The 15495-nt window shown below is 34.7% G+C and overlaps 1 protein-coding gene across 8 annotated transcripts in view; it reads left to right on the top strand.

Annotated features, from left to right (window-relative positions):
• Positions 1–2978, top strand: part of WASF1 (WASP family member 1) — a 123249-nt gene extending 120271 nt beyond the window's left edge. For 6 of the 8 annotated variants that reach the window (XM_032484689.1, XM_032484688.1, XM_032484690.1 and 3 more), the window contains exons 8-9: positions 563–1191; positions 2110–2976. In XM_032484689.1, the coding sequence (XP_032340580.1) occupies positions 563–1191; positions 2110–2267 (787 nt within the window). In that variant the 3' untranslated portion in view covers positions 2268–2976. Of the gene's footprint in view, positions 1–562; positions 1192–2109 lie in introns of all 8 variants that reach the window. The other 2 variants (XM_032484691.1, XM_032484693.1) reach the window with 2 other exon arrangements.
• The last annotated feature ends 12517 nt before the right edge of the window (positions 2979–15495 follow it).

The following is a 15495-nucleotide window of genomic DNA, read 5'->3' as shown; positions in this document are numbered from 1 at the left end:
AACCTTATATCACTGACTTATTTGATGTTCCACCCTCAGCAAGGAAGAGGGCCATAAATTTCCTTTTGTGGATTGTAATTAGTTGTCATTGATTTAACTGAAATGACATATGATGAGTCTCAATAGCTTCAATATAAATACAGTATTGTATGGGCCACAGGTATTGCTACAAATATTGTAATTTAAGAAGTGTTGTATCATTACAAAGACTCATATCAGAGTGTAAAATTGAACATTTTATTTATCCAAATAAGCATAAAATGCTTGAGTGCATATGAAAGTTGCATGAGAGGATGAGACCATTTAGAATATTACAAATCAAAGCACCATGTATTACTTTTCTTGTTAGTGTACTTTTCGTTCTCATTGTATTCTAAATACTGCTGAAGAATTTTTATAGGAACATGTGAATGAGTGCCTTCTTAGCGCAGTAGGCAATGCGTCAGTCTCATAGGAACATGTGAATGCATCTACCTTGATGTAATTACTGATAAGCATTTATATTTTGTGCGGTTAGTTTTTCCTCTTTAAATAACTTGCTAGGATCTCTTTATCATTTCAGTTCTGCTACAGGTTTGATAGAAAATCGTCCTCAGTCACCAGCTACAGGCAGGACACCTGTGTTTGTGAGCCCTGCCCCCCCACCTCCTCCACCACCTCTTCCATCTGCCTTGTCAACTTCTTCATTAAGAGCTTCAATGACTTCAACACCTCCCCCACCAGTACCTCCCCCACCTCCACCTCCAGCCACTGCTTTGCAAGCTCCAGCAGTTCCACCACCTCCAGCTCCTCTTCAGATTGCCCCTGGAGTTCTTCACCCAGCTCCTCCTCCAATTGCGCCTCCTCTAGTACAGCCCTCTCCGCCAGTAGCTAGAGCTGCCCCAGTATGTGAGACTGTACCAGTTCATCCACTCCCACAAGGAGAAGTCCAGGGGCTGCCTCCACCCCCCCCACCGCCTCCTCTGCCTCCACCTGGCATTCGACCATCATCACCCGTCACAGTTGCAGCTCTTGCTCATCCTCCCTCTGGGCTACATCCAACTCCATCTACTGCCCCAGGTCCCCATGTTCCATTAATGCCTCCATCTCCTCCATCACAAGTTATACCTGCTTCTGAGCCAAAGCGTCATCCATCAACCTTACCCGTAATCAGTGATGCCAGGAGTGTACTTCTGGAAGCAATACGAAAAGGTAATTTTCTCAAGAGTCATTAAATGTGTTGCTATGATAGCATGAGAAACTTTCTAAATATTTGAGACAATAATGTTGTCTTCATTTATAAAATTTTAGATGATCATGTTTTTACACAAATGGTCTTTGGAAAGTAAAACTTTGATTTATATTTTAAGTCATTTTCAAGAAAATATATCACATTAATTATTTTATTTTCATACTAGTAGTTTCTTAAAACGTTAATTGAATGAATGAGAAACTAAAAGTATCAGACTAAACATTATAGAAAACTTAGTTAAAACCCTTCATATTATATTTAATATGTATAATTAACTCCTTTAAAAGTGGCATTTTCTTCAGTGTTAAGGCTGTCAATTTGATGTATAAGTGACACTTGCTCTACCAATGCCTTTAAAGGATTAAGTTTCCTCCCTTAGTAACAAAGGAAAGACTTGTCATATTCATTTATTTATTCAGCCAACATTTCCTAAGCACCTACTATACACCAGGCACTAACAGACAGAATGTAGTATTGCCTTCCTCTCAAGTACTGGGGAGAATAAAACCATAGAAAATACGCTCAACAGTGTTTAATTTATTTGACCGTACAGATAACAAACAAAAGAAATGTATTACCTGGTTAAAATTTAGGGAATAATGAGTACGGAAGCACAATAGAACATATGGCTAAACAAACTATAGATGTCCACTGGGATATGTGATTAGTCACCAAGTAATATCACAGATGATAACATAATAAAAGAATTAGTGTCCCTCTAAATATGATTCCTTCAAATTCTTTTTAATAGATCTTGCTTTTTATTTTTCTGCTAGTATTTTTCATGTGTATTTGATTTTATTATATTAATAATATCTAATAATACCTAGTTTTTCGTATTTTGGTTTACAACGAATGGTTTGGATTTACTATATCAGGTATTCAGCTGCGAAAAGTCGAAGAGCAGCGTGAACAGGAAGCTAAACATGAACGCATTGAAAATGATGTTGCCACCATTCTGTCCCGCCGTATTGCTGTGGAATATAGTGATTCAGAAGATGATTCAGAATTTGATGAAGTAGATTGGTTGGAGTAAGAAAAAAAATGCATTGATAAATATTACAAAACTGAATGCAAATGTCCTTTGTGGTGCTTGTTCTTTGAAAATGTTTGGTCATTCCAGTGTTTTGCTTTCTTTTCCTTAAGGTAAATAACCCTTTTCCTCCATAATATTTGATTTCTAAGAAAAATATTAGCATATGTTTCCAACTAAATGTTTTACAGTGGCTTATCTTTTTTTATTTTTCCCTGAAAAGACATAATTTGGTCAAATAAACCACTAAGTATTAAGCATGGACAGCTGTTGTTAGAGTAGCAGATTCAGTTTTTTGATATATCTTAATTGTGCACTTTGTGAATTTTAATTTAAAGAAAGCAACTGAGATTAAAAATCTTGAGGGCAGCTGTATCTATTAATGAGCCTTATTCCATTTCCTTACATTTTAAAAGAAGAAACACTGCCTTGATTATATGAACACACTCAGATAAGTACATTTAGCTTGTAGCATTGAATTCTCTTAAAGGAATGCTTGAATTTTTTTTAATTATTGTCTTATTGTTTTTAAATACTTGCCTTATTTGAATGTTTAGCAGTATCCCCTTCCTACTTATATATTGTGTGGTACAATTTTGCTTGCCTATAAGAGTTTAAAATTTTTCCATGTGAAATACTCGGACATAAACCATGTAACTTACCTAACTGTTAAGAGTAACAGTCTGATTTAATAAATGGTTCATTTTAAAGGTTCATGGGTGTTTCCTCTTTGAATAAAACTATTTCTGATAGTTTATCAATATATATATATATTGATCAATCAATATATATATATATATCAATATAATATAAAGTAAACTAAATAGTAAATGAAAAATTTTAAATTGCCTAGTATGTAAGCTTGCTTTTATATTATATATATATCCTAAAGTAAAAAAAAAAATCAGTATTTTTCAACTCCTTATACTCTTGAATTAAAATCTCACCTTGCTCTCTAATTTCAGCACACCTTGACTTCAATATAACAGCATTCTTGTAATTACATTTTGCAGTGGTAAAATGAGTTGTTAACATTTACACAGTCCAGATTCAGGGATAGAGGGAGAGCAGCATCAATATCAAATTATTTAGCCTGAGAAAAGACTAAATGGGGTTTTGATAGTTTGTAAAAGGGACTGTAATCTTCATCTTTGCTTCTACTTCTTTTGCAATGCAATTCTCAGTTTCTTCCATCAAGAGACAGGTTCTGTTCTCACCTCTTTGAATCTGAGTGTCCTTGAGACTTATTTTGGCCAAAAGCATGTGGCAGAAGTAAGCTCAGCCCAGCCTGCTAGAAGTTCAGAAACCTCATGCAGAGATCTATCCCAACTGAGGCCAGCTTAGACCAGCCAATTGCAAGCTCACCTGCTGGCTAACTGTAGACAGATGAGCAACCCTAGCTAAAATTAGCCCAGTCTAGAAGAACCGTTCAGCTGACTTACAAATTCATGAATAAAAATAAATGTTTATTGTCATACACCCAAGTTTTGAGGTGGATTATTTCACATAGCATTGTGGCAATAGATTACTGATACAGGAGGCCATTGGTAACTTGCTAATTTGGGGGGTTTTTTAGGCAGCTAACTAATGATCTGTAATCTTTGTAGAATAGGAATGATGAATCAAGTCCACTGTAGCAATACAGTTTGGACATAAAAAACTTCCTAATAACTCTAATAAAATGATTTGCTCTGCTCTTTTGGGTTGCTTTGCCTAGAACAAGAGATCAGATAGCTGTTTAAGGTTTCTTTCCAACCTCGTGGAACTGTATAGTGTTAAATTTAAATCAAGAAAGTATGCCACAATTTAAAGTTTGTCTTTCCACATGTGCTTATATGGTCAAAAGGCAGTAACTGATAGGTTTTGTAAAACTCAGTTGTGGCCAGGTAACTAAAAGATAATGGTGCTGGTGTCAGTATAGTTAAGGGTGATACAAAAGGAAATGGTTGAAGATTTCTTAATAATAGAAGTGGATCTGTTGTAAAGCCTGCAAGTGTGTATCCTAAATAGTTTATGATAGGTTTTTTTGTTTTTCAGAACATTCCTAGAACATAAGAAAGTGCCCAGAGACTGAAGAGGCCATATATGTAGTATTTATTTTAAAATCAAAATAACCTTTCAGTCTAGTATTCAACTTAACCTGCTGAGAGACTTTTGGAACAAATCATTCCGTAGTCAATTTTAATACCCTAAGAAGAATGAAAGTTACTGGGTAATGACTATTTTTTTTTCTTATTGAATTATGTTACTGTTGCACAAGATTGTGCATAAGCATAGAGGCAGAAAGAATGAATTACATGTTATGGAGAAGTAATCCATATTACCAGATCCAATGAACATTCTTTAGTCCTCAATTTATTTGATCTTTGTATTCTGCCTGTACTCTACCTCCTTGAAACTGTCAATCCCTCTGGCTTTTTTGTAACACTGTTCCTTCCCCTCACTGATAATGATGGGACAGAAGAAGGGGAGGGAAATGCTTAACAGTGGAGTTTGGGATAAAATTCAGTCATTGTGGAGGGAAAGGAAGTGTGTCTATAATGTTTCCTAAGTAAGGGATATTTGTAAGCTGCAGAATTATGAGGTGTTTTAAGCTATAACTACTACTTTTCATAACAATCTATTTGGGAAGATGAGATGACTTCTGAAGCATTTTCATGTTATAAATATGTATTAAAGGTAAATGAGAATAATGTTCATTTCAGTAGTGTTCTGTAAATTATGAAACACTACCCTTTATATCCACTTTTTAAAAGCCCTACCCTTTCTTCAATAACCATCTCACATCCATATTTTCATGAAGTCTTCTCAGATGACCACAAGTACAGTTCATATTCCTTTTCAGTTTCTCTAAGTCTTTTATTATAAGCTTTCTTCAACTAATACTTAAGCCATTTTGCATCACAGTTATGTACTATTTCAGTTTGCCAAATAGGTTACTCACAGGACAGCAGGGGCCTTGTCCTAAACAGGCAACTCACAATATCTCTTCTTGTAAACAGATTCAGAAATACCTCCTTTTTGTTCTGTCCTCTAAGGCTCTTAAAATTGTATCTTACTAGACACTGCTCCTGCTTAAAAAAATTTCCCCCACTGATATCAGTAATACAGTTGACCTAAAACTAGTCCTGGCTTCATAAAAATTCTATGTATGCGTGTGTGTGTGTAGTTTAAAAAATGGAAAGCATAGAATCAACTTTTCTGGCCAAAAGGTGAAAGTTATTAATATTTCTGAAGTCATTTATTAAGGTAGAGAGCAAAATTGATCAAATGTTTTGAGTTAATGGGAATTCTCATTAATTACTTTCAAAACATAGCTTTGATTTTGGCTATAGTAAACATACTACTGCTGGTTTGTTTGTTTGTTTCCATTTTCACTCTACTGCATTTATCTTGACCCCAACTTTTTTTTAAAACTACCTCCCTAAACTGAAGCAAGTATTATTTATTTGAAGCTCCTAAATAGTTTAGTAAATTCCTTCTAGAATTCATGATCTCTGTGTTACCTACTTAATTAAAAAATACAGATAAACCAATGCAGGATATTAATCATGCAATATCAGGATTTAAAGATGGCGTTGCTGCACTGAACTAATGAAAATGAAATATCAAATTATGGTATTTCTATACGGTGTCATATAACTGTAATTAATAGAAATCATCTTACTGCAGTCAAATAGAAAGCATAGAACCCTTGTAATACAAAGAATTAAGTCTTTTCCTCCCTTTATTCATTGCTGTACTAAGAACAAATTTATTTATTTCCTCCATGTTTCGGCTGTAGAATGCATCAGTAATCTCTGTTGCTTTTCAAGCCTGACAACCAGGCTCTGAATGAAGAATGAATACCAGCCTTGAATGAACATTTCAGGCACTTTTTTTTTTTTTTACGGACTTTATCAATACCTTTTTCTCATTATTGTAAGGCCAGCTGCTCTGACTTTTTTTCTTTAGAAAAAATATTTTAAACATGACTGAGCATGTATGGAAGTCATTTTTTCTCAGAATATTTATCGTTTCTTCTTTTTCCTATAATAGATAAATTTGTTTAGTGATAATGATTTTGAATATTTTATAGAGTCTATATAAATATATTCCTTATATGTATGTGAGTGTAATACTCAAAGACTTCTTGGTAAATTTCTTATTTATCCATCCTGCCTTTAGGCTAGCTGTTTCAGTACTACTCTTGATAAAGGATACTGATGTCTCTGGGAGTAATGTGATTACACCTTTCTGGCCTGGAAACAATATAAAAGTCACAAGAGCTTTCAAATCATAATCTGTCTTCTATTGTAACAACTTCCAGTATTACTTAAAAGTATCTGTTTCATTCTTATGAAAGCTATGAAATGTTATGCTTCTAACTTTAAAGAAAATCTGTAGCAACTATTTATCTAGACCATACCAGATAAAGGAGCATATCTATTATTAATGGTTTGTTTTTATTTTCAGTTTTACATTTATTATATTTCTGTTTAACAAAAATTTTTGATGCCTGCAGTTACTTTGCTGGGTATTAGGGCCATAACAGTGAATAGACAGAGCCCTACTTTCTGAGCATACAGATAAATTAAAGAACAATGAAAGTTATGTTAGGGAAGCTCATAGCACAGAGAAAATATCTAGTCTAGGAAGTCAGGAGAGTCCTCCAAAAGGAAGTGATATTTAAAATTTGAGGTGGCCTGGACAGGTGAATGTTGAAGTGAAGTTGGACAATCTTCCAGGCAAAGGAAATAGTTGTGTGCATGTCTGGAAATGCTTGATGCAAAGCTTGCAAGGAGTTGGGGTAACTAGAAATAAGTCAGAAAGGTAAGCAAGAGCAAACCATGAAAGGGTCTTATAAACCACATTAAGGAACTTGCATTATATTCTGTGGGCAGTAAAACTGAGTAAGTAACATCAGAGTCGCATTTTAGAAAAATGATTGGCAACCACAACATGGTAAATGAGTTAGAAGTAAACTTAGAGATCAAGAGACCAGTCACGCAGGTACGGTAGATGACAGATAATAATTGGAGGTGATGATGACAGAGAAGACAGATAATGAGATAGATTCAAGAGAGATTTAGAATATGATGCACTGGACTTGGTAATTAGAGAGGAAGGAATCAAGGATAATTTCCAGAGCCCTGACTTACTGATAGAAGGACCATGAAGAAGAAGAGCAGATTTGGGAGGATGAGTGCTGCAGTTTAGGACATAAGGCAGGGAAAGGATTACTGACACAGTTGGCGGGAGGGATTAATCTTACATTTGTAAAAGGAAACCTTGCCTGCAGGAAGGAGAAAAGGAAGAATGTGTAACAGCTTTGAAGGTTTGGTGCCAAAAAGTTGAGAAAGTGGTATCTGTTTTCTCTTTGAAGTAGATAACAGCACTGCTCAGGGTGATTGGGGAGCAGGAGGAGTGCGAGCAGTTTTAAGAAAAGTAGAAGAGGTTTGAAGTAGTCATTGTGGAAAATGGGAGAGAGCTTTCCAGGGAAATGGAAAATTGTCAGACAACATTGAAAATGTTGAGATTGGTGACAATGAATTTAAAGTGGCTCCAGTGATTTTTTTTCCCCCAGCAGTCTGAAGACATTTGCCAGAATGAGACATTTGGATTCATCCAGAGTTGGATTTTGCTTGTATTGTGAAATGAAAGAACTGTCTCTAGGGAAGCTTGACCCATGTCCTAGCCCCATGAGTAAACTCCCACATTGAAGTTCTTCTCATCTAATTTGCCATAATGCTCGTTTGATCTTCTTTTCTCATTAAGTACACTCCTGTGGGCTGTTCTGGATTGTCAGATCCTTCAGGTTAGTCTTCTGCCTTATAGACTTTATATTCTTCCTTCCCTAGGCTCAGCAGCATCTTGGTTTTCTTTCTACCTCAGTTTATTATGCAGTTCCTCCTTTTTATCCTGTCACATCTGCTGAATCTCTGCTCTATTCCCACTTTAACATGCTTAGCTACCCTTTATTCTGTTACCTTTCAGATCTAGAAATCATCTTCTGAGGAGTCTGTCAAAGATAATTCTACCATGAAGATTTATAATTCAAAACAAAGCAGCAGCAAGGGGGGAGGCTTTTTGGAATTTGACTTTTTATCTGTTCCTTTCATGTCTAAGTTATCTCTTCTGCTTCATTTACTTTGTTAACAAGAATCCATTTTCTTTTGGAGATACTTCCCTTAGCTCAATAAATACTATATGTGATTCTATTAATTTTGTTTTTTGCAGCATATTAAAATGAGGCCATATTTTTAGATTTGATTCTTGGATTGGTTAATTTTCCATAAGTCTTTGGCAATAACTGTTTTATTAACCTTAGCCAACCATCTCAGAAAAACCTGGCAAAGGATCTCACTAAAAGAATCTGAATAATTTAGTGTGAACTGCTTACTATTGTCAATAAAATAACTGAAAGATAAGGGCCTACTAAATGAATACTAAGCCTTTCACCTTGATATCAAAGATTAGCCCATTCCTTTTGTTTTGTTTTTTTGTTTTATTGTGAAACATGCATACAGAAAAGTGCATAAAATTTTTAGCTCAGTCATCTGCCACAATGTGAATAGAAATGTAACCACCACCCAGGCCAAGAAATAGAATACTGTCATCGCTTCAGAAAGCCTCTCTCATGCCCTTCCTAATTACCACCCCTTCCCTCAACTCCAACCCCAAGGGTGGCCACTGTCCTAATTTATAGTAATCACTTCCTTATCTCTAGACTTACTCCACCTAAGCATGTGTTCCTGAATATAGTAGTTTAATTTTGCCTATATTTTGAATTTTATATAAAAGGAATATTTAGTATGTGCTTTTTTGTGTCTGATTTCTTTTACTTAAAATTTTATTTGTCAGATTCAACTATATTGTTATATGTAAACTACTTTGTTTTCATTGCTTTATAGTGATCCATGGTATAAATATACTGCAGTTTATCTACTCTACTCTTGATGGATATTTTAGTTTGAGGTTTGGGGCTTTTAGAAATAATGCTGTTGTGAACATTTTTGCATATGATTCTTGTCTGTGTGCAGGCATATCTGTTAAGTATATATCTAGAAGTGGAATTGCTACATTATAGGATATGCATGTCTTCAGCTTTAGTAGTAATGCCAAATGATTTTCCAAAGAACTTGGACCAATTTACACTCCCACCAACAGTCTGATAATTCCTGTTGTTCCTCATCCATGCCAGTTTCTGGTATCATTCTGTTTTATTTTAGCTATTCTAACAGGTTTGTGGCAGTGTCGCATTATGGTTTTCTTTTCCTGTGAGGTTAAGTATTTTTCCATGTTTTTATTAGCCATATCTTCTTCTTCTCTGTGGCTTGTCTTCTCACTTTAATGGTGCTCTGAAAATAAGTTACTAATTTTAATGTAGTTCATTTTATCAGTCTTTTTATGGTTAGTGCTTTTTGTGCCCTGTTTAAGAAATATTTCTCTATGCTAAAGTTATATGATTCTCCTATATTGTTTTCTAGAGGCTTTGTCATTTTACCTTTCACAGTTAAATCTAAAATCCATCTGGAATTGACCTTTGTGAGCCATGTGAGGTCAAGTTAAGTTTCATTTTGTTTTCATCTGGAGATCCAATCAAGTTAGCACCATTTATTGAAAAGACTATCTTTTCCACTTCTCTACAGGGCCAATTCATTAAAAATACATAAACACGGACAAAAATATATATTTATGTATTTATGTTGATATATGATTATATAATATGACTGTATAATGATGACAGTATAGATACACACAAATATATGAGTCCAGTTATAGATTGTATTCTTTTCTACCGGTCTATCCTTATACCAATACCAAATTTTTTTCTAAAAATGTTGATATCCAAGAAATCAAGCCATTCCACCTTACTATTTTTCTTTAAGCTTATCTTTATTATTCTTGGTCCTTTGTATTTCTATATACATTTTAGAATCAGATTGGCTGCTAACACATTGGACATTTAGAGGCAGCAGTGGCTTGACTGGCCTTGATAAGTGGGAGCCTGTTGTACGATCTTCATTTCTGACCACTCTGTTCGTATGCCCTCTTGCAAATTTTCCTGTCCTTAGCATAGCAGACCTCCTCAGCTGAGCATTTAAATGTCTCTAGACCTCTGTGACTCTAATAAACAGATCTTCAGTTAGCCACTCAGTTCTATCTGCTCTTCCACAGCTTGAAATAAGGGCCTTTTTGTAAGATATCAAGTAATACCTCACCTATAGACTTTAACTGCTTGTTGACAGCCCTTGTTTTTTCATCCTCCCTCTGTAGAGCATTATAGCAACTTGGCAGTAACCAGCCAATCCCACTCTCTAAATTTTTAGACATTGTTTCCCCATTTCACTGAGATGCCGGAATCATTACACAGGCAAGGGCAATCGCCCTCCCCAGGATGTTTTCCCAGGTCGCCATTGGTACAATCTTCAGCAGTTTGGCGCCTACCTTGTATTCCCCACATACCACTCAGGCTAACATTCTTCTCTGCCTACCAGGTAATGAATAAGCCAGGCTAAAACTCAATCCTACCACTTGTGTACTGAGACCATTCCCATCATCACCTGTGTTAGCTTAGGGTCCTCTGAGATGCATATGCCAAGACAGGATTGAATATGCTAGATATTTATTGGGGGAATGCCTTTGAAGGAAAAAGGGGAGGGAGGCCAGAGAAGACATGTGGAGAGCATTTGGATGGTGAAAGGAGAGGAGGGAAAAAGGATGATTGGTTGAAAAGTGTCTTAGACTGCAGTGCTATCCTAAGAAAATTTTGGCCAGGCCAGTGGGGACTTCTCACACCGGAGTTGCCTGTTAGAGAAATGGACCAGTATTACTAACTCTGCTGTGCTTAATCATTGGCTAGGAGCAGTGTAAGATAAACTTGGCCTTAGCATGAACATAATAGTAAAATCCAGAAGGGCAGCAGCTAGGGCTTTAGTCAGCCATGCTTCCCCCAGCAGGAGATCTGAATGGTTCATTTTTATGGCCACCACAGATTGCTTTGCTGCCTTTGTCAAAAATCAAATGCATGTATGAGTGGGAGTCTATTTCTAGGCTCTCTGCTACTTCATTGGTTTATTTGTGTGTCCTCTGCCAGTGTCACACAGCTTTGATTGCTGGTACCTTTTGTAAGTCTTGGAGTCAGGTGCTGTAAACCCTCCAATTTGTTCTTTTTCAAGATCGTTTTAAATATTATAGGTCCTTTATATTCCCGTGTGAATTTTAGAATAAGCTTGTCAATTTGTACAAAAAATTTTTTCTAGGAATTTTGACTCGAATTGCATTGACTCTATAGCTCAGTTGGAAAGATGATTGACAGCAATACTGTCTTCCCATGGCTCAGTGATGAGCCTGGTCTGTCTCTCTCATTCTTGGCAGTATTTTGTAGTTTTCAGTGTAGAAGTTTTACATGTTTTCTATTAAATTTGTACTGAAAGTATCTTACATTTTTGACATTATTTATTCTTTATTTCACTTTCTAGTTACTTGCTGTTAATATATGAAAGTGCAATTAATTTTTGTGTATTTACTTTGTGTCCTTCAAACCTGCCAAACTGACTTATTAGTGCTAATAATTATTTCGTAGAATCCATAGAAATTTCTGTATAAACAGTCACATCATTTGTGAATAGAAACAATGTATTTATTTTCTGATATGTATGCTTTTTAATCTCTTTTTTTGTTTTACTGCCCTGGCTAGGACTTCCCATGCAATGTTAAATAGGAATGGTAAGCACAGACATTCTTACTTTGATCCTGTCTTTAGTAGGAAAGAATTCATTAAGTTTGATGTTACTATTAAGTATGATAGCTGCAGGGTTTTTGTAGATGCCTTTTACCAGATTGAGGAAGTTCTTATCCAGTCCAAATTTGCTGAGAGTTTTTATCTTGGTTTGGAGTTGCACTTTCTCACATACTTTTTCTGTATCTGTTCGACTGTTAGATTTTTCTCCTTTCTTCCATTAATATGATGGATTACATTGATTGATTTCCATACATTAAATCAACCTTGCTAGAATAAGCCTTTGCTTGATTTTGATCATTTTTATATATTGTTAGATGTGATTTGCTAATGTTTTATTGAAGATTTTTGTATCACTGTTCAGGAAGGTTAATAGTTTTCTTTTTCTGGTATGTCTTTGTGAGATTTTCATGTAGGTGTTTTGAAAATGTTTCTTCCTCTATTTTCTGAAAGAGTTTGTATAAGAGTGGTATTTTATCCTTTTAATGTTTGATAAATTCCATCAATGAAACATTCTGTGCTTTGAGTTTTCTTTGTGTTATAGTTTATTATAAGAGATTTAACTTGTTTAATAGATACTGAGTTATTCAGATCTTCAATTGTATCCTTTTCATCTAAATTATTTAATTTTTTAGCATAAAATTGTTCACAGTATGTCTTTATTGTCCTTTTAATGTTTTTAGAATCTGTAGTAATATTATGAGTTTCTTTTTATTTATCTTCCTTGGAATCCAAAAGGCTTCTTGAATCTGTGGCTTGGTATCTATCATCCATTTTGGAACATTCTTAGTCATCATTTCTTTAAAAAGTTCTTCTGGCCTATTTTCTTTCTTTTCCTTCTGGAACTCCAGTTACCTACATGTTACATCATCTCTGTGTCTTCTCTTTGTCAACCTTTGTTTTCTATTTTCCATTCTTTGTCAGTCTGTGTTTAATTTGGATATTTTCTTCTGACCTCTTTTGTAATTCACTTAATCTGTGTCTAATCTGCTGTTATACCCATTGAATAAGTTCCTAATTTCTGTTATGTATTTATCATTTCTAGAATTTCCAATTTTTTTTAAAGTTTCCAGTTTTCTGTCAGAATTTTTAATCTTGTCTTTTATCTCCTTGAAAGTAGTAAGTATAGTTATTTCATAGTTTGTGTCTGCTAATTCCAGTACCTGGAATAAATCTGGAGAGATCAGATGTTTTCTGTTTCTAATGTCTGTTATTTCTGTAGGTTTTCTTTATGTTGTCTTCTCTCTTTATGTTATTTATGATTATAGAAATAATTTTTAAGGCTTTTTGAAACAATATCTTCTTCCAGAGAAGGTTTACTTTTACTATTTTCTGGCCTAGCAATCAGTATATATATATATATATATATATAAAATCGACTATTATATGTATATATACACACTATATATATATATACTATATATATATACACACACACACTATATATATACACTATATATACACTGTATATGTAATATGTATATATATCCTATTTATATACGATATATTGTATATCTTAAAATTCAGTCCAGTTTTAGGAATGGAGATACTTCAGAGTTGAATTGCAGCCCTTTCAAAGCCTGTCTGCTTCTGATTCAACCTTGCCTCTAGGGTACAGCCCTTAAGGGTCCTAACCCAAAGTAAGGAGGTTCACCCAGCCTTCCTCTATGGCCAGTCCCAAACCCCAGTTCCTATCCTTCTAGTATCATAAGGATGTCAGAAGGACTGCTTATTTTCTCAGTAGTCCCCTCAGGAATCATTAAACTCATCCAAGAGAAAATAACAGGGCCATCAAGTTTTCCCAGATCTTGGACTGGCAGTTCTTTACCATCTTGTTATCTGTCAAATGGTTTCAAGCATATATTTTTAATGTTAATATTTGTCCAACTTTCTAATTGCCCTCAGTAAGAAGGTAGATCTAAATTACCTAGTACCCTATTACCAGCAGAAATTGGCCAGCCTAATCTCTCTCTCTCTTTTTTTTTTTTTTTTTGCTCCTTTATCAACAAAAGGGAAATTAGTGTGAAGTCCATTTTGGTACTAATGAAAAGTAAAAATTAATAACGAAACATGTTTCCATCTTGAACTTGAGTTACATAAAATGCATAATTTCCAAATTTTAACCTAGTTCTTTAAGCTCACAATTAAACTGTTTGCTGTGATACTGCATGCAGCTGCACTTAAAGACACATCAGAACAAAGAAAGAGAACTGTGAACAATCCGGGTTATTTTTAACTAACAAAGGGAAGTGTTCAAAAGCATAGATACAGAGCCTTACATAAGTGGAGACAGTGCATCCCTGGAGTTTTCTGAAAAATGAGAAAAAGCAAGTGACAAACCTGTCAAGTGGCTCCCAACTTACTGCGTGGGGACTTACAGGATGCTATTTGAAGTCATACAACTTGTAAAAGCTTCATCATAAATCAAAATTCCCCAGTGGCACTTTGCTTTGAAGCATTCTTGCTTAAGGGAGGGCAAGTGTGTTTGAAGCATTTATTTATACTTCCAATTCTATTTTAACTTTCTGGTGACTGTAGAATCTTTCTTGATTATAAATGGTGCCATAATAAGTATCACTGATAATACCTCTGCTGGAGGACAGGCACTATTTCTTACTCATCTTTCTACTCCCAGTTCTTGGTATAATAGATTTGTTAAAATATTAACTATCTAGAATCCTTAAGAAATAAATCATTCTACATATATCTTCTTTACAGATAACTAAGGGTTTAAATTTTATATATTATAAAGGAAGTATTAGTATTACTACCATTTCCACCCTACTCACCCCACCAACCATCTGCTGCTTTTGTACCAGGCACTGCCCTAAGTAGTTTACATTCTTCATCTCATTTAATCCTCCTAACAATAGGTTGAGGTAGGAACTGGCAGTATCTGCATTTTGCAGAGGAAGGAGGTTAAATTCAGAGAAATTATGACTTGCCCATATCTAATAGCTTATAAGGAGTTAGCCTAGATTTGAATCCAGGTCTAATTCCATAGCCCATGTCCTTAATCACTATTATTACTATAAGCTACTATGAATTTTTCTACCTTTTTAAAAAGAATATTCTGTACATTGTTTTCATTTTAAAATGATGCATAACACTTATCAGAATATATTATAATTATTTGTTTATATTACTGTCGTCTTATATTAGAATGTGAGCATCTTGAGAACTCTATCTTGTTCATTTTTGTGTCCACAGCCCTCAGTATAGGTCCTAGCCTCATAGGAGGCCATCAGTAAATGTTTGTTAGAATAATGAGTGAGTTGAGTTACTGTTATTATTATCAGCATTAGTTGCTATGAGTTGCTAAAAAGCACATATAGGTGTAGATTGTGTGCATTAACCTAAAAGGATAGTTTTTCCATTTTTGTACTTAAACCTTGTTTCTTTTGAGAAAAGTTCCAGGTGTCATTTTTTTCTTTTTTGATTCATTCAACAAATATTTATAAATAGTTATTATATGTCAGACATGTATGACTATTACGTGCTTGTAAA

The sequence above is a fragment of the Camelus ferus genome, chromosome 8 (assembly GCF_009834535.1).
Source record: "Camelus ferus isolate YT-003-E chromosome 8, BCGSAC_Cfer_1.0, whole genome shotgun sequence".
Lineage (NCBI taxonomy): Eukaryota > Metazoa > Chordata > Mammalia > Artiodactyla > Camelidae > Camelus > Camelus ferus.
Note: the sequence above shows the minus strand (reverse complement) of the source record. Positions and strands in the feature narration are given on the sequence as shown.